General features: G+C 53.7%; 8 protein-coding genes across 8 annotated transcripts; 5 read left to right on the top strand and 3 right to left on the bottom strand.

Annotated features, from left to right (window-relative positions):
- Positions 1–1976: 1976 nt before the first annotated feature.
- J4E85_009253 (uncharacterized protein) lies at positions 1977–3946 on the bottom strand (the record flags this gene model as incomplete). The annotated part of the gene is made up of 3 exons (XM_051473477.1): positions 1977–2085; positions 2142–3769; positions 3836–3946. 3 exons carry the CDS (start codon positions 3944–3946, stop codon positions 1977–1979), a joined length of 1848 nt encoding a protein of 615 aa, XP_051322682.1.
- Positions 3947–4540: 594 nt separating this feature from the next.
- J4E85_009252 (uncharacterized protein) lies at positions 4541–5136 on the top strand (the record flags this gene model as incomplete). The annotated part of the gene is made up of 2 exons (XM_051473476.1): positions 4541–4805; positions 4952–5136. 2 exons carry the CDS (start codon positions 4541–4543, stop codon positions 5134–5136), a joined length of 450 nt encoding a protein of 149 aa, XP_051322681.1.
- A 58-nt stretch (positions 5137–5194) lies between these two features.
- J4E85_009251 (uncharacterized protein) lies at positions 5195–9166 on the bottom strand (the record flags this gene model as incomplete). Its single annotated transcript, XM_051473475.1, has 1 exon — positions 5195–9166. The coding sequence occupies one exon, from the start codon at positions 9164–9166 to the stop codon at positions 5195–5197; it is 3972 nt and encodes a 1323-aa protein (XP_051322680.1).
- Positions 9167–9648: 482 nt separating this feature from the next.
- On the top strand, positions 9649–10273 carry J4E85_009250 (uncharacterized protein; the record flags this gene model as incomplete). Its single annotated transcript, XM_051473474.1, has 2 exons — positions 9649–10084; positions 10140–10273. 2 exons carry the CDS (start codon positions 9649–9651, stop codon positions 10271–10273), a joined length of 570 nt encoding a protein of 189 aa, XP_051322679.1.
- Positions 10274–13755: 3482 nt separating this feature from the next.
- Positions 13756–19049, top strand: J4E85_009249 (uncharacterized protein; the record flags this gene model as incomplete). Its single annotated transcript, XM_051473473.1, has 4 exons — positions 13756–14632; positions 14728–15211; positions 15258–17133; positions 17181–19049. The coding sequence occupies 4 exons, from the start codon at positions 13756–13758 to the stop codon at positions 19047–19049; spliced, it is 5106 nt and encodes a 1701-aa protein (XP_051322678.1).
- A 1220-nt stretch (positions 19050–20269) lies between these two features.
- J4E85_009248 (uncharacterized protein) lies at positions 20270–21012 on the top strand (the record flags this gene model as incomplete). Its single annotated transcript, XM_051473472.1, has 3 exons — positions 20270–20359; positions 20418–20546; positions 20605–21012. The coding sequence occupies 3 exons, from the start codon at positions 20270–20272 to the stop codon at positions 21010–21012; spliced, it is 627 nt and encodes a 208-aa protein (XP_051322677.1).
- A 152-nt stretch (positions 21013–21164) lies between these two features.
- Positions 21165–21952, bottom strand: J4E85_009247 (uncharacterized protein; the record flags this gene model as incomplete). Its single annotated transcript, XM_051473471.1, has 2 exons — positions 21165–21763; positions 21820–21952. 2 exons carry the CDS (start codon positions 21950–21952, stop codon positions 21165–21167), a joined length of 732 nt encoding a protein of 243 aa, XP_051322676.1.
- A 479-nt stretch (positions 21953–22431) lies between these two features.
- ALA1 (Alanine--tRNA ligase) lies at positions 22432–25493 on the top strand (the record flags this gene model as incomplete). The annotated part of the gene is made up of 3 exons (XM_051473470.1): positions 22432–22522; positions 22610–25242; positions 25314–25493. 3 exons carry the CDS (start codon positions 22432–22434, stop codon positions 25491–25493), a joined length of 2904 nt encoding a protein of 967 aa, XP_051322675.1.
- Positions 25494–25837: the final 344 nt, after the last annotated feature.

Here is a 25837-nt window from a genome sequence, read left to right as displayed (position 1 = left end):
CACTAAAAAGCAACACCAAACATCGGTGTGTCACTTGGCCTACCCAGACAGGCAATCATGGAAAGTAGGCGTATTCCTTCGCTTCATCTTGCATGTGTTCAGATCTCGGTACAAATCTACTAGGCGGGTAGAAAAGCAACCAGCACTTGACAAGCGTGTTCCTTCATACCCAAACATCTGGTGTTTTGTCCCAGTCAGGTAACTGTCGAAAACAGGCGTATTCCTTCGCTTTATCTTGCAGATTCCTGAAAACCTAATGCAGACTACTATTTCTAGAAAAGAACTGTCCGTCGGGTCAGGGTTAGGGCGAGTTCTGGAAGGAGCGGTGGGTTGATGGTTTTGGTAGTACATGTTACGTTTTGCGTGAACGTAGAGATTACCACATGTATTGCAAGCTTGCAGTCATTTGATGAACGGATTTCGAATCGAGATGTTGTGCGAACGTGGCACTATGGATCAGAGGCAATGTTCTCTATAATCATACTCATCATATCCAAACGCCTACAAGGTTTCGACAGAATTTCTATCATCGCGTCTCTCGGCTCATGACCTGTGTGTCCCATGAAGTAACTCAAAACGCATTGTCTGAAGATGAAATTATCGTTTCATCTTTCAGTTTCGTACAGCATCCACCACGTCATGTTGTTCAGTTGATGGATGTTGTACCAAACTGAAAGGAAACTGATCAGGTCCAAGCTACTCAGTAAAAGCTCGGTGATGAACAGCAGTACACGTTCTCCTTACACCATCCGCCTAATCTCCACTCCATCAGATACCCAAATCAGTAACCATCGAAAGCAGCGCTATCGCTCGTCTCGAAACTTCCAAGCGTCCTTCAACGTCCCATCCGCAAGTAGTAAGCCGAAGGCGAAAAGCCCCCCTCAACCATCATCACCAACACGCAACAACCCCCCAAACCCGTAGGTATGACGAGCAGCACAACTCCGGGAGCCGCACTACCATGACATACGCAAACACCGCTTTCGCATCCTTCCTTACCCCGTTGAGTAACTCGAGCATCAACTGTAGAAAATAGGCGTATGCCTTCTCCTCACCTTGGCAGAAATATCTATCGGGTACCTTTCCCAAAACCACAAAAATATATCAGAGTACCACAGAAAAACAGAGTACCCAAGAGTCAAGACGACGCAAACCCCTCACAGAACCCCGCTGTGGGACAGCTCGAACCCCTCTCGCACCCCCTCTCTTGCTGTTAGATTACGAATTACCGCTCTGGGTAATCGTGGATGATAGGCGTGTAGCTTAACTAAAAGCTTAGTAGTCTGAACGCGGCACAGTCTGCAGCAAACGACACGTAAATAACGATTAGTAGACGTGATGACGAGGGCAATAACGGTAACGCGAACACTGACCAGCGATCCCTTGCGCAACGCGCGCAGAGAAGTCACCTGCGAAAACATACGCATACCTTGGTATACTTTACTCATCATTGTTCCTCTCTCTGCTTCATCTTCCGCACCTCTCCGCTTTCCCAACTGGGTAATATGTGGAAAACAGGCGTGTAGCTTCTCCTCAATGCTTAGCAGAGCTTATTTGATGCGATACGACCGGATGTTCGCGGATGGAAGGTTTGGAGACGGTGGATTGGAAATGAGGAGGCGAGGCGAGGGCGAAGGTCGGCCGAGATGACGTAGTGGGGGTACTGATACCGCGGCGTTGGGGATGGGGATATGTCATTGCGCGTGGAACGACGCGTTGAATGCCGCGGAGGACAACTGTTGGGGAACGTCGCGTCAGCGCATAATGCATGAGGAGAACCGTGGGTATGTTGCGATAAGATGTATTCAAACGTGCCAGGTTTATAGCATTGCGCGTGTTCGAAATGAAGAAAACGCCATCTAATGCCTTCGATATATGCCAACCCAATCATACCCAAATACGCCTAAGCTATGCATCAAAACATATGTACAATCTAAAACCAGCATGCATCTACGCATCTCGATTCGAGAACAAGCTCACAGCTCGTCTCGTCTCGGGATGCGAATCTCCCAACTCCTCGGACCGGGCACGAAACCCATCCACCAGTTGTAGGCTCTCCTCATTTCGAGAATGAAGATCTTGGTACTGTTCCATCTGTTAGTTTGGTGTCTTAGTAAGTTGTGGGCAATTTCATGACTTACAATCGCCCAGGAAGCTGAGTCCACTGCCATAACACGTAGTAGAATGTTCTCTTGACCAGATTGAATTCAGCCTTGACCTCCTGCCACACGGTCATCTTCCTCGCGTCCCAGTCTCGCTTGAAGCTTGGGATCTTTTCTCCGCCAGTCAAGATGTCGATTGGTTTGTCTTCGTCAGAGTCTTCGAGCGCGAGTCTTGTCTTCAACACTCCTTTGTCGGTCGCCGGTAGCGCAGGAGCCACGTCGCTAGGTAAGCCATCGCGCTCCTCGATCATACGACGGAAATCCTTGATGGCGGACAGTGAATGTGAAAGACGGTTCATCGTGTTGATGAGAGCGACAAGCTCGGTGCGGCGAAGCGGCGGGTCCTTTGAGGAATCGTTCTCGTCGAACTCGAAGAGCACCTTGAGAGCTGTGCCGTAGCCGTTCGTTTGTAGTTTACCCCAGAGTCGGCACTTGTCGCATCCGACGCAATCCATGATGCGACTAACATTCCTGAACCGGTTGCGGAAATCCTCCTTCAATACCATTGTGTCGGGGTCTTGGAACATGACCGTCTCGTCGAAGATCTCGGGACCTGAGGGAAGGGCGGATGCGAGGCGCAGGACCGAGTTCTTGGTACGGAGATCTTGTTCGGGGTCTTCAGAGCAGAAGGAGTAGTCGGAAATATGCTGCCTGATCTTGCCTACAGCTCGCATGACGAGTGCGTAGTTGAAGTAGACATTGGAGATGCGCTCGGGGTAGTTGTGTAGGCGTTGCTCGTAGCAGGCCAGGTTGGGTCCCCACTCTCCTGTTGTCTGGTTGAGGTAGTCGTAGCAGAGGTGCGTGGAGATGGACGCGTGCATGCCAGAGATGACGCGGTGGAAGACGCGCTTCTCCAGACAGGTATCGTCGAATTCGACAGGATCGAGGCTATCTACAGGAGAACCGTGAGCAATCGCAGACTGAACCTTTTGCTTCTTGCCCTGTTCCTGCATGACGTTGCGGAACTGATTTGCGGCGTGCAGTTGTTGTTGATTTCCAAACCCGCCAAAAGACGATCCTCCAGGTGGTGACGAACTGCCAGTGGAGGGTGCGTTCTTGGGAGGCTTACTGAAGCAGTTCTCCCGGTATATAGCCTCCCACACCTGCTGAGCTCCGACGCCCGAGTATCCGGTGAAGCGCTCTGGGTTGTCTACAAGCGACACGTAGTCGCCCTTTGCAGTCGCCGATTCGTCGTCCGGTACGCAGTAGTCGCGCTCGTCGCATTCGTCGTCGTACTCGACCACACAGCTCTCGTCGACGTTTTCGCCTAGGCTGCCGTGTAGCGGCCGTTTCCTCTCTTCCCGTTGTTGCTTCCTCCCCGGATGTTGTGCTGTAGGCCCCTCCAGCTTGCCGAGTTCTTTTGCGCGCCAGACGAGCGGTATGTCTTCCTCGTTGTCCAGTGTATTAACCGCGCATGCGATGTTCCCGCACATGCCATTCTCGTCGTCCCAGAACGGACATTTCTTGCTGTACAGGTTCAATCGGTAATGCGAAAAGAAGTCGGTGTTTTGCGTGATGGACTGGAGGTATGGGTGTATGGCTTCGTTGAGCTGTTCGAGGGTGTTGTAGCTTACGCAAGCGTCGGAAACTATCGCACCAGGCGATATCTGAAAGGCGGTCTTAGTATTTGAGTCTCCAGATTGGGCTGGTGGAGCTTTCGACTTGTTGCTTACATCGCAGACGTCTGACGGAGGACTACTCGACTTGGTAGCATGGCTTGCAGCGTGTGAGCTACCCAGCAGCGAGAAGACGGCTAGGTAGAACACCTGCGCGGCGGAGCGCATCGTGGTGATGGTATGATGTGGCTACTTGAGTCCTCCAGTCAGTAAACGTCGGCGACAGCGCCTCCCAAGCGGATGGAGGAGTTGGAGACTTACAGCTACTCGTATCCCCGGTATATGAGTCTCTCCGGTAAATTAAATGCCGAGTGTACGTGTGGGGTAGGCAAAGAGGCCAGCGTGTAGATTATTGAAACCGCGTTGGCGCAAGTCGGAAATCAGACCCTGGACGAAGTAGGAAGTTCCGACTCGAGGCAATCTAAGATAAATGAAAGACAAAGCCTAAGCCGAATTCACAAGAGGCCAAAAGAGTGAACCGTGGAAGGGACAGATGTATCGTACTAGATCAGACCCGCGGCATTCCAGGGAATTGTAATCAGTCGTCCATCGGGCCACGGTTGTAGCAATGTGGCCAGTACCAAAGGCTGTGGCGGCGGTGACATGCCAATTGGACCCTGACATGACGCGCTAGCGGGAGGCTCAACGGACCACTCTTTCGTGCGGCTCTGCAAATCCACTTGCGCGTTAGATATTCAAAACAACTGCAGCGAGCGCCTATCCTAAGAATAGTTTCCTGATAACGGCCGCTAAATCTTCGACATGGCTGAATCCACCAAAGCGACAGGGAGTTGGACAGATGCCTTTCCTGCCCCACGTTGCACCGCACCGACGCTTTCACGCGAAGAGGCCCTGTCACATCTCTCGTCTCCAGACTTGCTCATTGTCGATGTGCGACGCACCGATTATGAGGGCGGAACTATTAGAGGTAGCCTAAACCTTCCCGCCCACTCTTTCTACATGAACCGCGGGGTATTGTACGACTTATGCAAAAGGGCGGGAGTCAAACGCGTTGCGTTCTATTGTGGTCAGTTCTTCACCTCATGAAAATGACGTTCTTGATGCGACATGAAGGGGATGATCGTGTGTTGGTGGCGTGAGATGCGTGCCACATGGTATCGTCATTTGGGAACACGAACAAGAAGATCCTACTAGCACGCTGACACATCATAGGCGCATCGAATGGAAGAGGCCCCAGGTGTTCTGGCTGGTTTGCAGACTATATTGCGGACAAGGGCGATGATCAGATCACATCTTTGACACTTGGTGGTGGCATCAAGGGTTGGGTGAAGGCTGGAGAACCGTACACTCAACAAATGGACGGCTTCGAGCCAGAGTATTGGAAACAGTTTGAATGAACATGCATTGTATTATCTAAATATATACGGTCGTAAGATCGATTCGATGCCTCATCTATTACTCATCCGAGTCGTCGTCTATAATCCGTCTGCCTCTTTTCCTTTGAACGACAGGCGCGTCTTCCTCCACTTCTGAATCAGAATCAAGAACGACAGCGTCCTTCCTGCTCGCACCCTTCTTGACGAGCGGTGCATCATCGTCACTATCACTGCTGACAACTGCATCGTCGTCCGTGATGTCGCTGGTAAAGAGCTTCTCGCGTCTGGGTGTCCGCTTTGGTTTGGTGGCAGCTTTGACGACTGCTTGCGTCCCCGCCCCGACACCAAAGATATCAATACTGGGCAAGCTGGATGTAGGCACTACCTCTTCCTCCTCCCCTTCAATGATGAAGCTAGCCAGCTCCGAGTCATTCTGCCATGCAAGAGGGTCCTCCGGTTCATCCGCACCCAACGTGTCGTCCGAGCCAATTGTGTCGGCTTGGGATGGTAGGCGGAAACGGGGATCTGTCGGTGGTGGAGACGACTCATTGCCTTCCATAGCGAGGTTGGACACGCGCCAGTTAGGTGTTTTTGTTATCGGTGTTTCATCCAATGCGTCGGTGTCGTAAGTCGGCGTTTCCACAGCTGGTTTGTCGTTCCGCGCTCGACCACGAGGTGCTGGTGTTTTAGGGGTCTTCGGAGGTGCCATCTCTTTGGGTTTCGGCACTGGCTTTCCTTTTGGTTTCGGTGCCGCTTTCTCATTTGGTGGCGCCTTCTCCTTGGGCTTCGCCGGTGCCTTTGCTTTCGGTTTCGGGCCAGGCTTTGCTTTTGCTTTGGTAGTCGGAAGGACCGGTGAAGCGGGTTCATCGTCTTCCCACATGTCTTCTGCGATGACTGGCGCAACCTCCGTATGTGACACAACGAAACCATCGTCTGCATCTAATTCGCAATCAGAATAGTGGAGATCGCGCTGGAACTTTTCCAGGCGGTCAGTGTCCACATCGTGCATGCGTTGCATAGTACCGGCAAAAGCCCGTGTGACACGACCTGGCCCGACTCGACGTGTTTTGTAAGGCAGGGTGCGCTGTCGCTCGGGAAATTTGCTCAGGTCCAATCCCCCAACCATAGGAGCGTCATCATCGTCGAAGACTGTCTGGTATCGCCTCTCGAGATCCTGCATCGCTGAGTCGTCCAAAAGGACCGGCTCGAGTGGTGGCATCTCAAAGACTGTCTCGCTGGGATATACTGGCATGGCAATTTTCTTCCCTCGACCCTTTGGTACAATCTCCTCGCCCATACGGCCTGCGGTGACGAAGCCAGTGATGACATCGTCTGGCATGTGGAATTTCTTGGGAGGCTTCTTTGTCCGCCTTCCCTTTTTCGGCTCTGGGAGCCAGTCTTTCTGAGAGTTTTCGGCGGGGATTTCTACCGCGCGTCGGTCAACGACTGGCTTGACATCTGGTGGTAGAATCCTGCGAGATACGTCGTCGTGGAAATTGAAGTGCCCTCCATCTGCAATAAGCTCTTGCATCTTGAGGTAGCTGTCGTTCGCCTTGTTCGCGTCGTTCTCCTCCTTGCCTTCCATCTGAAGCATCACGATTCGTCCCTGGCGTTTTCGACCTGTACGGCCCATGCGCTGCAACATGCGAATCGGCGACGCTTTCGAATCGTAACAGATGATGAGATCGACTTCGCCAATGTCGAGGCCTTCTTCACCAATCGAGGTGGCAATCAACGTGTTGAATTCGCCATTCTTGAATTTCTCGATAGCCTCCAACTGGTCCTTCTGCGACATACCCTCTGAATTCTTCCCGTGCGCTTGTCCGACGAAGATGCGTGGGCGAATCATTGGCTGGTGTCTTTTCAGGATGCGCGCGATTTCTTCGGCGCTGTCACGAAAGTGCGCGAATACCATGATTCTCGTCTGCGAAGGAGGCGCGCCATCGACGTTTCGGCCATCACCCGCGTTAACAAAATGGTCCAGAATGACCTGCTGCAAATACTCCAACTTTGGATGCCCAACAAAGTTGTCATCGTTGATCCACCCATGGAGACGCACCATCAGTTTCTTCCAAGCGTCACTATCGAGGATCTGCTTCTTGTACTTGGACTTTGTTTTGGCAGCTTCATCCTGAAACTCCTTCATTTTAATGTAGAAGGGTCCCATGCCATGGTACTTCAGTAGGTCCATTCCGTGGGAGATAGATGCGAGGATAGCAAAGATGGTGTGAACCGTGCTTTGAAGGCCACGGTTGGCGTTTCGACCGACCTCTTGGAACCACTTCTTTTTGGCTTGTTGGCACCCGAAAGGCGTCAAGTCGCGGGGGTTCTTGCTCCAATAAGCGTTGAGACCGGCTATTGTGTTCACCAAGGGTTGTAGTGCTTGGCTGTATAGCTCCATACACATCTCCATCTCGTCTGTATTTTGGAAGACTTTCTTGTCGATCTTGCGCTGATGAACGTAGCTGCAGATATCCATAGAGTTCTCCGTTCGAATCTCTACTTTGGAAATATCCAGACCGTCGATGACTTTCTGAACCGACTCAACATCAGCGCCAGGTGTAGCCGTTAAGGCCAGTACTCGGAAACTCGTATTAAATCGGCGGAGGAAGCTGACGACCTCGACATAAGCATAAGCGCCGGTCGCACGATGAGCTTCATCAACAACCAACAGTACAATCTTCTTGGGATCTGCGTATCCAGACTTCAAGTCGTTTAGGAGTGTCTGAGGCGTCATGAAGAAGACTCTTTTCTCTTTCCACTCTTCTGCGCGTAAGCCTGTCGACACGCCTCCGGTAAGCATTGTGGTGTACGAGCGCGGAATACCTGCAATATGGAAACAGGCTTCTACCTGCTGTGCCACGAGCGGCTTGGTTGGAGCGACAAAAACTATCTGTGCTTCCGTCGTCCATCGGAACCAGTTCAGTATGATCGTAGCTGCAATGAATGTTTTACCAAGACCAGTCGGAAGAGCGACGAGCAGGTTGTGAAAGAGACCTCTCTGGACGATGTTGAATTGGTAGTCTCTGATAGTGCCCAGGTTTGTTGGATACACCCAAGTCTTAATTGCTTCTGGATCCAGCTTGTGGTGAGTGGGTGGCTCTGCCTTCTGGTCGACGACAAAATTGTAACGCTTGTTTACTTGGGATGGGGCAATTGTACTATCAACACCCGCACGACCGAACAAGGTAGTTTGCCGTAGGCCAGTGAGAGGTGCGACCACACGCTTTCTGGCCGACGTAACTTGTACATCGTCCTGCTTCTGTGGCGAGGAACATGAGGAGGCAAAGGCGTCAGATGGGAGATCTGCTAGGTCTTGGGTGAAGTCATAGGCACCTGTTGCCGTTGCCGTCGCAGCCCGAACTGGTAATCTTGGTGACTCGTCAATGTCGATGTCGACATCCCCGAATGAGTCTGAAGGAACTGGAGACGGTGGCGCTTGCGGTGCGGGCCTAGATGATGTTGACTGTCTACCCGGCAAAGACACATTCCTCGTAGCGTCCAACCCATTCTGTTTCGCAGGTGCTGATGGCTTATGAACGCCAATCGTGGTAGCAGGCTTCGTCCATATTGCTCCTCGCGGCTTCCACGGTGGGGAGTCTGTTGGAGGTGGCTGTGTATAGAATGTGTCTGGCATCTCGAGGTTGATGGTGGATACGTGAATGCGTTCTTTCCGTTTATCCGCAGCAGTCTCTTTGACGGGCGATGCATCTTCATCATAGCTTTGCTTCGACTGCGCTCTCTTCTTGCGACTCGCAGGCACGCTCTTTGCAGGTGAGACACTCTTGCGGCCTTTCTCAGACAGCGTCTGATCGGATTCATCAAATGCGTCTTCATCCTCATCAGACGATACGAAAGGGCCTCGGCGACGTCCTCGTTGTGCCTTGCGCGGAACAGACTCCGCTTGCTCATTTACGTTGCTGATCTTTCGCCGCTTGGCTGGCCTTGGTGAGGGCGGGAAGGCAGGCGTGTTCTCTTTCTCGGCCTGCGTTGCGGCATCGAGAAACTCCGTGTCGTCAAACTCATCGCCATACTCATCACTGTCGTCCATTGCGCTGGTGTATGAGAGGCGGCGGCACTTTATTAGTGGCGTGGTGAGGTAAATGTCGCGACGCGTCGTTTTCTAGCGCGTTTTGGCGCAGATGGATGGGGCAGGTGTGGTGGACCCCTGCAGCCCTGGAGTCCAGGCTACCACTGGTAAGGTTCCAGCCGACGTGCCTCGATATGACGCCGCCGGCCCGACAAGGCTTACCACACGAGGCATAGTCGAAACCCAATATAAGCACAACGGAGCCACTACTCGCCAAACCCCTATGTACTGACTAGTAGTGTAACAGTGCAATAAAAAGCGAGATGGCCTGCCCCGGATTCTCAGTGTGTGCGCCAACGTTCGTTCTTTATTCTGATTCAGCCTTCAAGTACTCGTACTTCCCACGCTCGCTTACCGCATCTTCAGTATACCTGTATTAATCTTCACAATCGAACCGCTATTTACAACCTTCGAGTAATACCCAAACCCCAACCAAATTCAAGATGAAGTACTCCGCTGTTCTCCTCTTCGCCATTGGCGCCTTCGCCCTTCCCCAGGATGCGTCTGTTACCAGCGCCCCAGCGGCTGCCGCCATTCCTAGCGGTCTCTCTCCCGCTATCAGCTGTGCCATGGACTGCGACGCCGGCGATGTGAACTGCCAGGCTGCATGCTTGGGCAACGCTCGCCCCAACGCCTCCCAGGCTATCGCAACCAACGAATGTGCCGCCAAGTGCGACCAGGGCGATGGCTCTACCTCCGACTCCATTGCCTACGCCAAGTGCGTCGACAGCTGCATCAACAGCCTTTTCCCCAGCAGCCAAACCGCTTTCGCCCCTGGCGCTGCTGGTGGCGCTGTTGCTTCCGGCTCTGCTTCTGGTTCTGCTGCTGCAGGTGCCTCTGCCTCTGCTACCGGCTCTGCCAACCCTACGGCTACCTCAGGTATGATTGTCATCGGCAGTAGATTCTGCTCATTCTTGTACTAACAATAACCCAGGTGACTCTGCCTCTGCCTCTGGAACCGAATCTGGCTCCGGAGCTGGTGCCGCCTCCACTGGTGCCGCCGACAAGGCTTCAGCTCGCATCGCTGGTGCCGGTCTCGCCGGTCTTTTGGCCATCTTCGCCTTGTAAACTTCTTCATCTACAATTTGGAACTTGCTAGGAGTTGATCGTTTGGTGGGAAATGAGGTGGGAAGTTGATGAGGGAAAAGACAAACGGAAAATGGCTATATCATGGTTGGATGTTGAACTTCTCGTGCGCGGAAGACAGCAGCCTATGGTGATACGATCTGTTTGGCGGCAAGATGCAGACAACGTGCAGAACAATTCAATCATACTGCCGTTCTAAGGAATGTACATGACCTATTGTCGCATGGGTATTCGTGAAATGAGTGAGGTACCGGTGCGAGTTGCAGTGGTTGAGGAGGGGGATCCGCACTGGGGATGCTAGCGCAGCTAATGTTGGCGCTGGCTCGTGCGTTTTCCATGCAGGTCAGCGGCTTGACCTCGGCAGGCAGATGTCATCAAGGCCCCACCCCGACCATGACAAGTGCCCGCACACCTTGAAGAAATCAGGGTAATACATCGTGAACATATCCAGCCGAAACAGGAAATGGCAATCTCTGCGCCTTTCGCAAAAAGAGGCAGTTTATCGGTGTTGGAGCCGAGCGTTGTTTGTTGCGATCACGAACGGTGCCAGCACCTTCCCAGCTCCCCATGGTTGAGGCAGTATTGGCAAGCATGACGGTGCGGACACGGCTGTGTAAGTGGTTATATCTGCCCTCGGACCGAAAGTTTGATTGTTGTCGCTGAAAACCTTGCTCGATCAATGGGCATGAAAAGGGGCTTTGCGCGCCGTTGATGGACAGAAAACAGATAGGTTCCGGCACGGTTATGGCTCTTCGACCGATCTGCAAGCGCCTGTCGTTCCCGCATGCACCAAACTAGAGTGCGAGTCTAGGTAGGCGTCGCCGATAACCACCTTGCTGCGCTCTACTGTCGCAAAGTGACGTCCTGGTGATTCAGCGCATTTCACGAATAGCGTTTTGAGTGTTGAATGTGCCTTGAACATCTTTCAGCCACCGGTTGATTGCGGCCAGTGCCCTCCTGCACTGTACACGACCGCGCAACACGCAATGCGTGTACCGACTTGCCCAAGTCTGCCTATCGCCGTGTACCAGACGACGTAGTTCTCGTAGTTTTCATGGCGGAACCGGATCACGTGGCTTTTGAATCCAGTTTATGGCAAAAGAACCTGAAGACCGCCCCTTCAGGATGAGACAATGCTAACACATCCCCAACCACCATGCTGAACCATGCTGGGTTCAAACTTTCACGAAGTACTTTGCTGAGGCATGAAACGTCTCTGTAAACCAGACGCGGTGGAGGGAGGTTCGAAGCGATGTGTTGTGAGTAGGCAGGTCCTTGACTGAAAATGATGTGCACCACTGAGTGCTGGTGGTGAAAGCGACCGTGAAATGCCCCGATAACGCAAATACAAATACAAGATAACGCTGTGGAGCTCTGAGATCACTCAAAGTCTTGTGACTGTAGGACTCTGCATCGATATACGAGCGCGAGCGATGACGAAGAAGACTCTTCGCTGTTATCGCTTATTCGTCAACACGGGTAGGCGTGGGCACAAGATAGTTGTGTCGCAACTTCAGAGATCAAGTCAATGAGGTTTCTAAGCTGCGACCTGCCTGTAGGACCAGAGCAGTGGCGAGATCCGGCCCCGCCTCTGCTGCCCATAGACAGGTTGATCTGCAAGGCGCATTTCGACAATCACTCCACGTCTGTCTTGGCGCAAGAGTGTTGTGAGATATCGCAAGCTGAGTCCTCGGTCACTTGGCGAAGTTTAGTCACCAACACGTTCGAAACGGCTCCCAAGTTCGAGTGAGGCCCAGCGAAGGAGGGACTGGCGCGTTCCGCGCAGAACCGGATAGGCCACTTTGGTTAGGGTCGGTTGCAAGCCTGGGGAGTGCGCCGGGTCGCACACGCAAGTCACTGTCAACGAGACGGCTGTTTTGACAAGCCGTGTTTTGACATCGGTGTCGTCATCTGCGAAAATCCCATCAAAGCCCATGAGACGGTGCGTGGGCCACATTGTTGCTGCAAGTGCGCGAGCTGATGTGCGCCAACGATCACGTTAGCGAATGCCGGTGACAGCGAATGAGAAGCGGGCAATCTGAGGCCGACGAGGGTTGCTAGGGTGCGGCTGGGTGTCTGGGTGTTTCGAAGGGGGGCAACAAGGCAGCCGACACGATATGACTGAATGCGTCTGCTAGCGTCCCTTGTCTGCGGACCTAGCAATGCCGCTGGATAATCCCGCGAACCGCACGGGTTGCAGGCACATGTGCGACACGACCATGGGCGGCGCTGGAGCTTCACCACCAGATGGAAGTCGACGATGGAGATGATCGGGCCGTCTGAACCAGGCTGATTTGGCCGGAACAGGTGGATGTGTAAGAGAGTCAGACGCGACTGGGCCTAGTGTGGCAGGGCCGCAGAAAGGAATAACAATAAACGATCCAGGCGCTCTGCGTTTCCGGACACATGCGCGAGCAATGAGGCGCATGTCCTGACTCTGCCAGCTTGGGTGACGCAATGTGTGCTGTGGAAGATTCGGCATCAAGCCTTTCCATCCACGGATCTCTGCCAAACGACGAGGTCTCGTTAAGACCAGTCGACCCTTGTCGGCGCTAAATCGAGTTAGACGATGGACTGTACCATACATCGCCTCCTTCCAACCTTCGTCGCCGCGCCCACGCCATCATCACAGCACTCGATACCAGATCAGTAGGCCTGGCGAAATGTCGAGGCGCATGCAATCGATGAGATGTGATGAATATAATGCCTCAATTTGATGAAACCGAGTAGTGACTCGAACGACGCAGCCTGTCCGCTGGCCTATACATGTGGACATGACTGAGACAGGCGGAGCAACTGCACATTACAGAGATAGTCGCCGCATGATGGGTGCGTTGCCGGTGTATGTCAGACAGGGGTGGTGGAGATCGTTGAAGGATGAAGCCGTGTGAACATGAACGTGCAAAAACCATCAAAAGAACACATCGTGACAAAGGACCCATCAGCGCCCCCATCGTTTGCCGAACGACGCACCTGTACGGCGTGGGCAGGCGCGGGCGCTGCTGTCAGGGTGCTGTGGTTAGCAGCACCGATGAGAAAGATGAGATATGCGTAAGAAAGAACCTAGGTCCCACGGACGTAGCCTTGGGCCTAGCTTGGCACCGTTAGACCCATACTACAGCGAGTCCGCCATCTTCGAATTCCTTCAACCACTGCTCCCTTCTTCACTAATCCTTCCCCACACCACGCTTTCTTTCGTCTAACCACGAAACCTCTCCCGGTTTCGCCATCGGCCCCATCAAGCCAGCCGTCTTGAACCCCGAAAATACTCACCTTTGATCTGCTACTTCACAAGTTCGCGTGTATGCGCTGATGGGCCTTCTCATGCTGCGTTGATATCCGCACTTGACGGGCTTCTTTCTAGCGACAACCCTGGCGACAGCCCGCGCCTGCCTTGAAAGGGTTCTTCGCCGTCCTTTGCCTCGGCCTTTTCATTGATTCTGCTCTCTTCTGCAGTAATCGGCATGGCGGACACGAAGAACGGCGAAGGCGAGGCTCCGTCTTCGACGGCTGGGGACCAGTCCAATGCACCATCACCGCGCAACGAAGATGACGCGCAAAGCAATCAACAGCATCAACCCAGCGCTGCATCAGAAGTAGCGCCTTCGAAATCAACTAGCAAGGCTTCTACCAGAAATTCGACACCTGCTGCTTCTTTGGAAGTACGGGAGCCTGCACAAAACCCCAACGACGCGTCTTCTACCATGGACGACGTGCAACCATCACCCGAGGCGGCCAACGTCGCTTCAAATCAGTCCAAAGCATCGTCAAAGGAGCCCGATCAAAACGGTGAGGCGCTATCGTCATACGGTACGCGATCGCGCGGCCGTCCTGGCAGGTCGCGACCTAATTATGCTGAGGACACCGAAATGGATTTCGAAATGGGAGCTGCAGCCACAAATGGCAACGCATCTGATCCGCCGTCGCGTAATTCTGTGGCTCCCGAGAACGGCCACTCTGCCAGTGTGGGTGGGAAGAAAGGTTCCGCCTCTGCACAAGGCAATGCATCGTGGGGTAATTCCGGAACCAACACTAAAGAGACCGCGCCGAATCCTCATATTTCCGGCACATCAGCAACAGCTGCATCGACTCAGTCAAGCACACCACAACCGCAGCCCGCAACCAAACGACGCAAAAATGCTGCTGCGAATGGCGCAAATGGTAGTCACGCGAGTGCCGCTGCGCCAAGCCAAGCAGGGGCGAAGCGCGGAAGCCATGCCAGCGCCATGGTAGCCGCCAACAGCGCGCGAGAGACCAACATGATGACGTTCGAAAACACGGGTGCTTTCCTCAAGGACGGTCACTTGGAAGCCGACGATGGCCAAATTCTTTCAGTCAACGGTAAGTTTTGATTTGCTTTGGCTGCAGCTGACGGTCGCTCCGTTACGCCAGCCACGTCTTGCGGCTTGATTTCCGTTTTCTAATTGGATGTGCAGATCAGGTGTACCTCGTGTGCGAGCCGCCCGGCGAGCCTTACTACCTCTGCCGGGTTATGGAATTTATCCACGTCGACAACGACCCCAAGAAGCGGATAGAGTCCATGCGAGTCAATTGGTTCTATCGCCCACGAGATGTCCAGCGCTACAACAATGACACTCGTCTGGTCTACGCGACCATGCACTCTGACCTATGCCCTCTGGCGTCTTTACGGGGAAAATGCCAAATCTTGCATCGGAGCGAAATCGGCGACCTCGACGAGTATCGCAAAACCAAAGACAGCTTCTGGTTCAACCAGGTTTTTGACCGCTTCATTCATCGCTGGTACGATGTAATTCCCGTCTCATCGGTTATCAACGTACCCGACAAGGTCAAGAAAGCCCTGGACGAGCGGTGGAAGTACATTTGTCTCGAGACGAGTCGGGTAAAGGAACTCACAAGCGCTGTCAAGAGCTGCAAGCGTTGTGTTGGATATTGCGCAGCGTAAGTCTCCATTTACCCATCCACGTGACGGAGCTAACCTGATTAGGAATGACTCCGTTGAGTGCGCAGTCTGTCACAACACCTATCACATGAACTGCGTGCGCCCACCATTACTCAAAAAACCATCTCGTGGATTTGCTTGGGCTTGTGGTCCATGTAGCAGAGCGCAAGAGAAGAAGTTGGAGGCCCGCCTGGGTACCACTCACGAAGATGCCGAAGAGGAAGAAGTCATAGATGAGGAAGAGGAGGAAGCAAGCGGCGATACCAATGCAGACACACCGGACCCCGATTCCCAAGTCGACACACATCCTGCAACACAGGCCGAGATTGCTTTGGCTAAGATGTGGCCTATGCGATATCTTGGCATACACTGCCGGGTAGAGGACGCACTGCAGTACGACGATCGGGCCATTTACCCTCGCGCAAGTTCTCGGCTGGGACCTCGACATCAAGCAAACGTCAACGTCTGGCATGGACACCCTGTGGAACTGGTCAAACCTGCGGAGATTAAGAAACGCTACGTCAAGGCTGCGGGTAACAAGAAGGAAGGCAAGCTATCGAAAGAGACGGTAGCCGCGATCGAAGCAGACAAGGCGGAGAAGGCTAAGCGCCCTAAGTGGGTAATGGACGAGCCGCCTGGTTATGTTCGTCGTGGTGAAGACCTGCCGAACAAGGACTCCAAGTGTACCGCGGAATTGATGTTCAAGATGCCTCCACTAGGAGTACACTCCACTCGAGGAGAAGACAACGCTCCCAACGTCACGGAAGATCAAGTAAAAGCCTACATGGATCGGGCAAGGGCCTTGGCCAAGTCGCATGTTGGAGTGGAACCGTACAACACGAACTTCTTGGATCGGTGCTTGACGCTCTTCACCAAATATCAGTACGACGCGGATGTAGCCTTGAAGCATGTCAAGAAGATCGACAAGCGGAAAGACTTGAAAGAACCAGAGCTGACCAAGGAAGAAGAGAAGAAGTGGAACGAAGGTGTGGCAAAATATGGTTCTGAGATCAGGCTCGTCCGCCAGCACACCAGCAAGACCATGTTCTACGGGGATGCCGTGCGCTATTACTACATGTGGAAGAAGACACCCAAAGGAAGGGAGATCTGGGGCTCTTACAGCAGCCGCAAGGGCCGCAGCAAGAAGGTTGAGCCTGACGCACAATCCCGGCTTGTTGACGACGTAGCGGATGCCGCAGACGACTCGGCTTTCGACAGCGCAAAGGCCATTCAGCGCAAGCGACTTTTCCAGTGCAAGTTCTGCACAGTTCGCCACTCTCGCCAATGGAGACGCGCGCCTGGCGTGACACCTGGTCAAATGATACCCCCGGATGGTCGTTCCAAGGACAAAACCGGATTTCTCATCGCCCTCTGCCTGCGCTGCGCGAATTTATGGCGCAAGTATGCAGTGACATGGGAAAATGTAGACGAGATCGCAAAGAAGGTCGCGCAGGGTGGAGGCAAGGCGTGGAAGCGTCGCATTGACGAGGAGCTCCTACGTGAGGTCTACGCCGCGCAGTCAGACCCCAGCTCCAAGAACCCCACTCCGGAGTACGTCGAGATGCCAGCTGCTATCGCCCAACCGATTGCAGAGCCACCAAAGAAGAAGCAGAAAACTGCCGCCATTACCAACGGAGACAGCGGAACAACAACTCCTGTCAACGAGCCTGTCTCGAAGAAGAAAGAAAAAGAGAAGGCTGCCCCGGCGCCCAAAGCCCCAACTCCACCACCAGTTCCTGCGCCTCCAAAACTGAAGCCTTTGCCATGCGCTGTATGCCGGTCGTCGGAAGGTACGCGTCTAGAATGCGCAGCCTGTCGGTTGACTGTTCACAAACCCTGTTACGGTGTCGAAGATACGCGACAGGCAAACAAGTGGTATTGCGATCCATGCAAGAACGACAAGAAAGAGAGCGTGTCATATGTAAGTTGCAAGTTCCTCATTTCTGATACCATGCTGACCATTAAAAGACGTACGAGTGCGTTCTTTGCCCACAGCAGGAGAGCGAGCAAGAGTTCTATGAACAACCGAAGATTACGCACAAGAAGAGGACGGATCGTGATCGCGAAAGGGAGCGCCTAGAGAAGGAGCTTATTGACAAAGCCAAGGACGAGTATCGCCTTCGGCAACAAGAGAAGGGTCGACCGCTTGTACCCCGCGAACCGCTCAAGCGCACCGCTGACAACAACTGGGTGCACGTGTATTGTGCAATATGGCATCCTGAAATCAAGTTCAGCAGCGCGACACGTCTCGACATGGTGGAGGGAATAGGAGCACCAACACTTCGGTACGACGCAGTCTGTAAGCTTTGCAAGACAACCGACGGCGCATGCACATCGTGTCTGCAGTGCCACGCGACTTTCCATGTTGGCTGCGCGCACAGCAACGGATATACATTCGGATTCGACATGACCCCAGTCAAGGTCTCTCGCAGAGATGCCGTACCTACCGTGACTATGAACGGAGAGACGGGTACTCTGATCGCCGCGATCTGGTGTAAAGATCACGCTCCCAAGACTGTTGTCCACCCAATGAATGAACCCGTAGATGGAACAGACCTGATTGCGCTTCAGCTGTTCGCGCGGGAGTTCAAGCAGGCTGACCTCACCCTGACTGGTACCGCGCGCAAAGCCAATTTGGTAGACCAATCGACACGCATCGTACCCCAAATCGTGCCTGCGCCGGCCAACCGCCGAGCATCTGCAGTCGCAGCGCCCACACCCACGTCAGCCCGAGGTCGACAGTCCAACGCTGGTATATCAGTCAAGGAAGAGTCAAGCGAGCCAGCGGCGCCCAAGCCTGAGCGTAAATGCGTGCGCTGCAAGATCGAATCTAGCCCACGATGGTGGAAACTTGACGAGGAAACGGCAGCAACGCAAGCGCCTCGTATAGTAGACGGACCAATCGACCGCGACGGTACTACAGATATGAACGGCCACATCGAGAAGAAGCCCGTCGTCGAGGAAGGCCAAATCGTCAACGGCAATGGCCAAGGCGATCAGCCAATGACTGATGCCCCAGCTGTTGCTTCACCAGCGCACAAAACCTTGCGGCTCAACACTGATGTGGACGCGGCTCCTTCAGCTTCATACATGTGCCAGAAGTGTCATTGGAAGAAACAAAATGGCAAAGATGATGAGGAGGAAGAGCGAGCGAGATCAGTTTCGATCTTCAAAGAGCCACCACAAACGTATCCACTGCCCGCGACTCAAATTCCACCATATCCACCACCACCACCAGCTTTGGCAGGAGGTTGGGCGCTACCAGGCGGACCGATACCAGGTCAGCCTCCGCCGTTGCCTTCATGGCATAGCGGTGTTCCTCCAGGGCCTGGGCATCCCCCACACCACATGCCCAATGGAAACGGTTACGGGCCACCACCACTACAAGCTCCACCTGTTGGCCATATTCCTGCATTCCACGCGCCATATCCGCCTCAGCCGAATGGGTATGCAGCCTTTTCAGGTGCACCGATGCACTCAGCGATAGCAGCGGCAGGGCTTCGGCCACCGTACTCTGGACCACCCATTAGTGGACCTCCCCAGTTACACCACAACAACGGCGCGATGATGGTCAACGGGGCTATGCAATCACCACGGACAATGCCCTATTCTCCAACCCATCCTCACGCACATCCTGCGTCGCGTGAAAGCCCATTCACTGCTCCTCCTCCAGTAGCACAGTACCCTGTGCTCCACCACGGAAGCCCTGCACCTGGCAGACCGGCAACACCCATGGATACAGTGATGCGGGAGGCACCAACAGTCACGTCAGCGCCCACTGAGCGCGCCAACACGGGGGCTAGCGCCAGTCCATCTCTTCGCAACTTGTTACATTAGACTTTCCTTTCGCTCGTTATCTTTCTATCTGTATACTCGGTTTCATTTGATCTTCAAGCATGGGACCGGAGTTGAGGCCTTTGGGCGTTTTCTATGTTCAGCGTCCGATGCAGGAATATCCCTCCCGGTGACGTAGCATTGCGAAACATGCGGGGACCTCTGGAGTCTACAGTGGAATGGCGGAAGTATAGAGTGCGAGAGTGAGGTCTTCATTGGGCATGTTAATCAGGAGTTTGGTGGCATTATACCACAACGTTTACTCTGTGTTTTGTTTCTTTTTTTGCTTCAGGTTAGCGAAGCCGGCATCCCAACGGCACTGAATTTGATCCAACCTATCATTATGACATGTCCGTTGTGCGCGCGTCAGTGCTGTGAGGCTCTCCGCGTAACTCAATCTGTATCCCAACAGTACTGTACAATGTGATGTGTGAAAAAAGAAAGTATCTTGCGGCGGCGGCAACAGCGGCGGATCATTGCTGTCTAGCGGGAACACGCGCTACTCAAAACGTAACACAAGGAAGTGTATGTTTCAATGTAAAGAATCGAACCTCACCGACTGTTGCATCATGGTTCACGCGCATTTTCCAACGCAATAAATGCCACAGCCACATTTTGACAGATGAGGATGCAGAGTGAAGTCCGCCACATCCGGCCAGGCGGGCAAGGAACAAGCTTTCAGCCCTGCAGGGCACGGGACGCGCTCCACTCCTTTCCACGCGTCCCTTGCAGCCCAGAGCTCCCCCGACCTCCCCAACCTCGAGGCTTCAGTTGCCCCAGCCACAATCTTCGTCACTTCTTTTTTTGGTTATTCTTTTTTGTCACTCATTCAATTCATCGTCGTTTCCATAAGTTTCCATTTCCTTCTCCTCAAGCCACTTCCTTAGTTATTTACTATCGAAGGTCAGCCACTCAACAGCCGCCCGCGCATCCATCCCATCTTGAAACCCAACACACCCACGCCTCACACATCTGAAACAATACCCGTTGCCAACCCACTCCACACGCGACACACCTCCCTCTCGGGAGCCTAACCGACCGAAGGACAGAACGACGTAGAAGTGGCGCAGCTGTCCCATTAACCGCTCATATCGGCCATATCATCCTCCCTGGATTGCGGCACATACTGGGCTTATACCAGTCGATCTTCCCCTCTGCGATCCAACGTAGACATCCACGACTCGCACCACTATCTCTGTTGAGAATACACACACATCGCAGTTATGATTTCATTAACAAAGAGATACTGCGTCGAATTCGATGACGGATCGAGGGAGTGTGGCTTCGACGACAATGGCTTTTGGTACTCAGACGTATGTTTGGCTCATCACCCAGTGGTCTTCACAGGACTTCGAACTAACAAGATAACAGAAAGGCATAATCGTCAAATGGATTATTCTGGCAGCTTTCTTTCTCATATTCTTCGGTTGGTTTGTAGGAGGCCGCATCCACGCAAAGCAACGTCTGAGGAAGGGCCTACCGTTGCTCTCATACCATCGCGTACGTTACCCCTCTTTTCCAACACACGCAACCCTTCATATACTAACGGTCACAACAGTTCCTGATATCCTACTCTGAACGCCGCCGCCATGGCCAAGTCCCCCAGAACCACTTTACCTTCTACCAAACGCAAAACCCCTACGCACCTAACGCACCCAACCCGCAATACACACAAAGACAGGACGGCACATGGGCGGAACCCCCACCGCTGTACCAGAACACTGATGCACCGCCCCAATACTTTGCGCCCCCTCCTCCCGGCGCCACCAAGATGAACCCGAACCAAGGAGCTCAGGGTATGGAGATGCCAGTATATGGTGCCCCACCACAAGGAGTACCGCAACAAGCCGGACCTCAACAGAGCGGCGTTGTCGGTTCCGATGTCGAGCAAGGACAATCACAAGAACTGCCACCCCGGCCAGCGAAGGCCAAGATCATGGGTGTTTTGGATAGATTCAGACGGTAGATAGGATGCACATACAAAGCAGCTGCAAAAGGCGGATATACAAGATCGTGACTGGATCACGTTGATTGCATTTGATGTATAACAAGCGTTACAAACTATCCATAATAATTTCATGACCAACAACAAATAATACCATTCACTCAAACAATCGCTCAGTCGATGTCCATGGCATCTCCGTCTCCCTCTACAGGTGACGCCATAGCTTGGGGTATCGCATCCATAATCCTCGGTCCTCCAACCACACTACTATCCCTCCCCAGATCCACATCCACAGGCTCCGTAACGGGATTAACCTGCTTATCCCTAATCCTCTGCCGCGCCTCTACAATCGCCTTGCGCACATTATCCTGTGCCTCTGGCACCGTCAAACTGCTCGGCACATTATACAGCACCAACTGGTTCTTATCCGTGGGCTTGGGCTCTGGGCCCTGTAAGATGTGCTGAGGGATCTTGGAGAGGTGCTTCTCGATGTCGGAGAGGAAGATGGGCGTTTCCTCGTCGGACTCTAGGTCTGAGAGTTCGGCGCTTAGGTCCGAGATGTAGACGCGGTGGGGCGTGTCTTCTACTTCCATGCCGCATGCTTCTTGGGAGGGGCTGGCGCGGACGTGGCGTGGCTTGCGGGGTTGTTGGCGACGTGGTGAGACGAAGGCCAAAGGGTCGCCGTAGGAGGTTGCGCCTTGGGAATGCCGGGGGAGGGGGGCGTCGGTTGAGCCTGGGACGGGTATGTAGAGGCGGGTGCCATTGTTGTCTACTGTACTGTTGTTAGGAGGGGGTTTCCATGTGTACAGTGTAATGGGGTGAGCATACCTAGATTCAGCAGATCGAACCGCTTACTCAGCCGCTGTTCATTCTCGAGCGAGCTGTCGGCGGCTCTCTTGGTGCCATGGGGCGCATTCTGTTGTTGCGCGAAGGGACGAGGGGAGCTAGCGACTTGCGCCATGCATCGCAGCTTTGGCAGGAAATCGTGCTACAAGTACTCCCGCAGACAGCCGATTGGTAGGGGTGGTGTGATGAATTAGCGATAGGGCTGGTGTTGGGATCGGGACATGGCGGTTGTTATACTGGGAGCGTGGTCGTCTAGGCGCACTTACGTGAAGCTTCCAGAAGGGCTGAGGCGCGCCATGTCGGTCCTCCGAAGCTCCTGGGCCCGCGTTCGACAGGACAGCCCCGCAGTTTGCTTGCTGCAGCTCTCGGCGCCCGCACCCTGCCCACATGTTTTCGTGAATGCTGCTACCAACGCGAGCTGCCCCTCTGAGTCACCATACGGTTAGACGCCTGCCCTTGCTCGCGACCCGTCACTCCCACCTTCCTCGTTCGCATTCGCCTCGGCTCGTCCTGTCTAGACGCTCCACGAGACTCTTCACCTGCTCACGCCTGCTCTCGCTGCCCCTCCCCCACGGCACCGCGCCGGCCGCAAACATGTCGCTCGTTGAAGAGAAGCACGAATGGGGCGCCGTCCGCGTGCGCCAGACTTTCCTGGATTACTTCAAGGAGCGCGGACACACGTTTGGTGCGTTTCCGTCTCAGTGTTCGACAGTCGACATCTCTTGATGCTATGAGTCCAACATGTTCAAGAATGCCAATTGACAGCAAACAGTGCCTTCCTCGTCCGTCGTGCCCCTCTCCGACCCCACTCTCCTCTTCACCAATGCGGGCATGAACCAGTACAAGGCCATCTTCCAAGGCACCGTCGACCCCTCGTCCGACTTCGCACAGCTCAAGCGCGCCGCCAACTCGCAAAAGTGCATCCGCGCCGGTGGAAAGCACAATGACCTCGACGATGTGGGCAAGGACAGTTACCACCACACCTTCTTCGAGATGCTGGGCAACTGGAGTTTCGGCGACTACTTCAAGACGGAGGCGGTAGGCTTCACCTGGGAGCTGCTCACAAAAGTCTACGGCATAGATCCCAAGAGGTTATACGTCACATACTTTGAGGGCGTGCCAGGCGAGCTGGAGCCCGATCTGGAAGCCAAGGAGCTGTGGAAGAGCGTGGGCGTACCGGAAGATCACATCCTGCCTGGTGACATGAAGGACAACTTCTGGGAGATGGGCGACCAGGGTCCATGTGGACCTTGCTCAGAGGTACACTACGACCTGAGGGAACCAGTCAATGGAGAGTACAGGAACGCTGCGTCGCTCGTCAACATGGACGACCCCGAGGTCATCGAGATCTGGAACAACGTCTTCATGCAGTACAACCGCGAGCCCGACCGATCACTACGACCGCTACCGAACAAGCACATCGATACTGGTATGGGATACGAGCGATTGGTCTCAGTGCTGCAGCACAAGAAGTCAAACTACGACACCGACGTCTTCACACCACTCTTCAAGAGAATACAGGAGATTACTGGAGCGCGGGAATACAGGGGCAACTTTGGAGACCAGGACCCAGATGGTATCGACACTGCATACCGCGTCGTCGCGGACCACGTTCGCATGATGAGCTTTGCCATTGCCGACGGTGGTGTACCGAACAACGTCGGTCGGGGATACGTCGTTCGCCGAGTGCTTCGGAGAGGTGCACGATACGCGCGCAAATACTTCGAGACGGAGATCGGCGACTTCTTCTCCAAGATTGTACCTACGCTGGTTGAGCAGATGGGCGACATGTTCCCCGAGATCAAGAAGAAGCAACAAGACATCATGGAGATTCTGGACGAAGAAGAAAAGGCATTCGCCAAGTCGTTAGATCGCGGTGAGGTCATCTTCGAAAAGTACGCGCAAAAGGCCAAGGTCAAGGGCTCGGATGAGCTGCCAGGAGACGATGTTTGGCGGTTATACGACACCTACGGTTTCCCTGTTGATCTGACGAAGCTCATGGCTGAAGAGCGCGGCTTGAAGATCAAGGACGAGGAGGTTGAGGCGGCACAAGAGAAGGCTCGCGAAGCTAGCAAGGGAGATAAGAAGGCTGGTGCTGTAGTCGTCAAGTTCGACGTACACGACCTTGGTGCGCTGGAGAACATGCCCGAAGTCCCAAAGACCGACGACTCCGCCAAGTTTGGCCGCGAAAACATCACCGCTACCATCAAGGCCATATATCACAACAAGAAGTTCCTCAAGAGCACGAAAGAGGTACCGGAAGGCGAGCAGTTCGGTGTCTTGCTTGACAAGACAAACTTCTACGCTGAGCAGGGTGGTCAAGAATACGATACTGGAAAGTTGCTGGTAGATGGTGAGGCCGAGATCAGTATCGAGAACGTGCAAGTGTATGCCGGCTACGTGTTGCATACTGGATACATCAAGTACGGCGAGTTGAGCGTAGGCAGCGAGGTCATTGCAGAGTTCGACGAGCTCCGGAGACATCCTATCCGCAACAACCACACCGGTACCCACGTCCTCAACTACGCTCTTCGGGAAGTCCTTGGTAACGAGGTCGACCAGAAGGGTTCTCTAGTCGCACCGGAGAAGCTGCGTTTCGACTTCTCGCACAAGGCTGGTCTGTCAGATGCAGAGCTAGACAAGGTCGAGAAGATCTCCTCCGAGTACATTAAGCAGGATTCACAAGTCTACGCCAAAGAAGTGCCACTCGCATCCGCAAAGGAAATCCGCGGTGTCCGCGCCGTCTTCGGCGAGACCTACCCCGACCCCGTCCGCGTCGTCTCCGTCGGTGTCCCAGTCGAAGAGCTCCTCAGCGACGTCAAGAACGAGAAGTGGGAAAAGCTCTCTATCGAATTCTGTGGCGGCACCCACGTCCTCAAGACAGGCGAGATCAAAGAACTCGTCATCCTCGAGGAATCCGGCATCGCCAAGGGCATCCGTCGTATCGTCGCGGTAACCGGCCAAGAAGCCTACAACGTCCAACGCATCGCGCGCGAATTCCAAGAACGCGTCCAAGCCATGGGCAAGATGGCCTTTGGCCCCGCCAAAGAAGCCGAAGCGAAGAAAATCGGCGTCGACCTCAACAACCTGACCATCTCCGCCATCGCAAAGACCAAGCTGCGCGAGGAGTTTGCCAAGATCCAAAAGAGCATTCTGGATGAGCAGAAGACTGCTGCGAAGGCCGATAACAAGCGTGTGCTCGATGAAGTGACCAAGTTCTTCGAGGACGACAGCAAGAAGTTCATGGTCAAGAAACTGGAGTGGTCAAGCACGGTTAACAAGGCTATCAGCGAGGCTATCAAGACTGTCTCTGGTCCGAAGAGTGCACTCAAGGATCGGAGTTTGTATCTTTTCTCTGCTTCGCCCGAGGAGGGTAAGGTTGTGCATGGATGCTATGTTAGTGAGGTATGTCGTCTCCTTCTTTTATTCTCTTTCTCCTTTTCCTTTGACAACGATTGCTGACATATATGATATAGCCCTTCAAGAACGCAGGCGCCGACGGACCCAAATGGGCCGCTGCTGTCACTCCCATTATCGGTGGTAAGGCGGGTGGCAAGCCGGGCGCTCCTACTGCGATTGGCCAGGGTACGAATGCGGATAAGGTTGATGAGGGTGTTGCGGAAGCGACCAAGTTCATTGAGAGTCTTAAGCTCTAAGGTCGTTTGGTTAGACTGTGAGGATGCGTGTATGATCCAGTCGCAGTACTGTGAGATAGCATGAAGTTTACACGTCACGAAGATCAATGCATGTGTATGAACTGTAATGCTTTCTTCGAATAGACCAAGTCTTCCTGCTCTGGCAGATTCAAGTCAATCACGTCAGGATACCTACTTTGTATTTTTCCAGCTTAATGTTGGCTGCAGACCTAATTGGGTTTTTGCTTGGATAGAATGCGACCAAGGCCTCAGTCCGCAACATCCGGCACTATCCGCTCGGAACCGACTAGTGCGACGACGGCACCATCCTCGCTCCTTCCCTCATTCCGTGTGGTACCTATGAA

The sequence above is a fragment of the Alternaria conjuncta genome, assembly GCF_024043145.1.
Source record: "Alternaria conjuncta strain BMP 0040 chromosome Unknown scaffold_16, whole genome shotgun sequence".
NCBI lineage: Eukaryota > Fungi > Ascomycota > Dothideomycetes > Pleosporales > Pleosporaceae > Alternaria > Alternaria conjuncta.
Note: the sequence above shows the minus strand (reverse complement) of the source record. Positions and strands in the feature narration are given on the sequence as shown.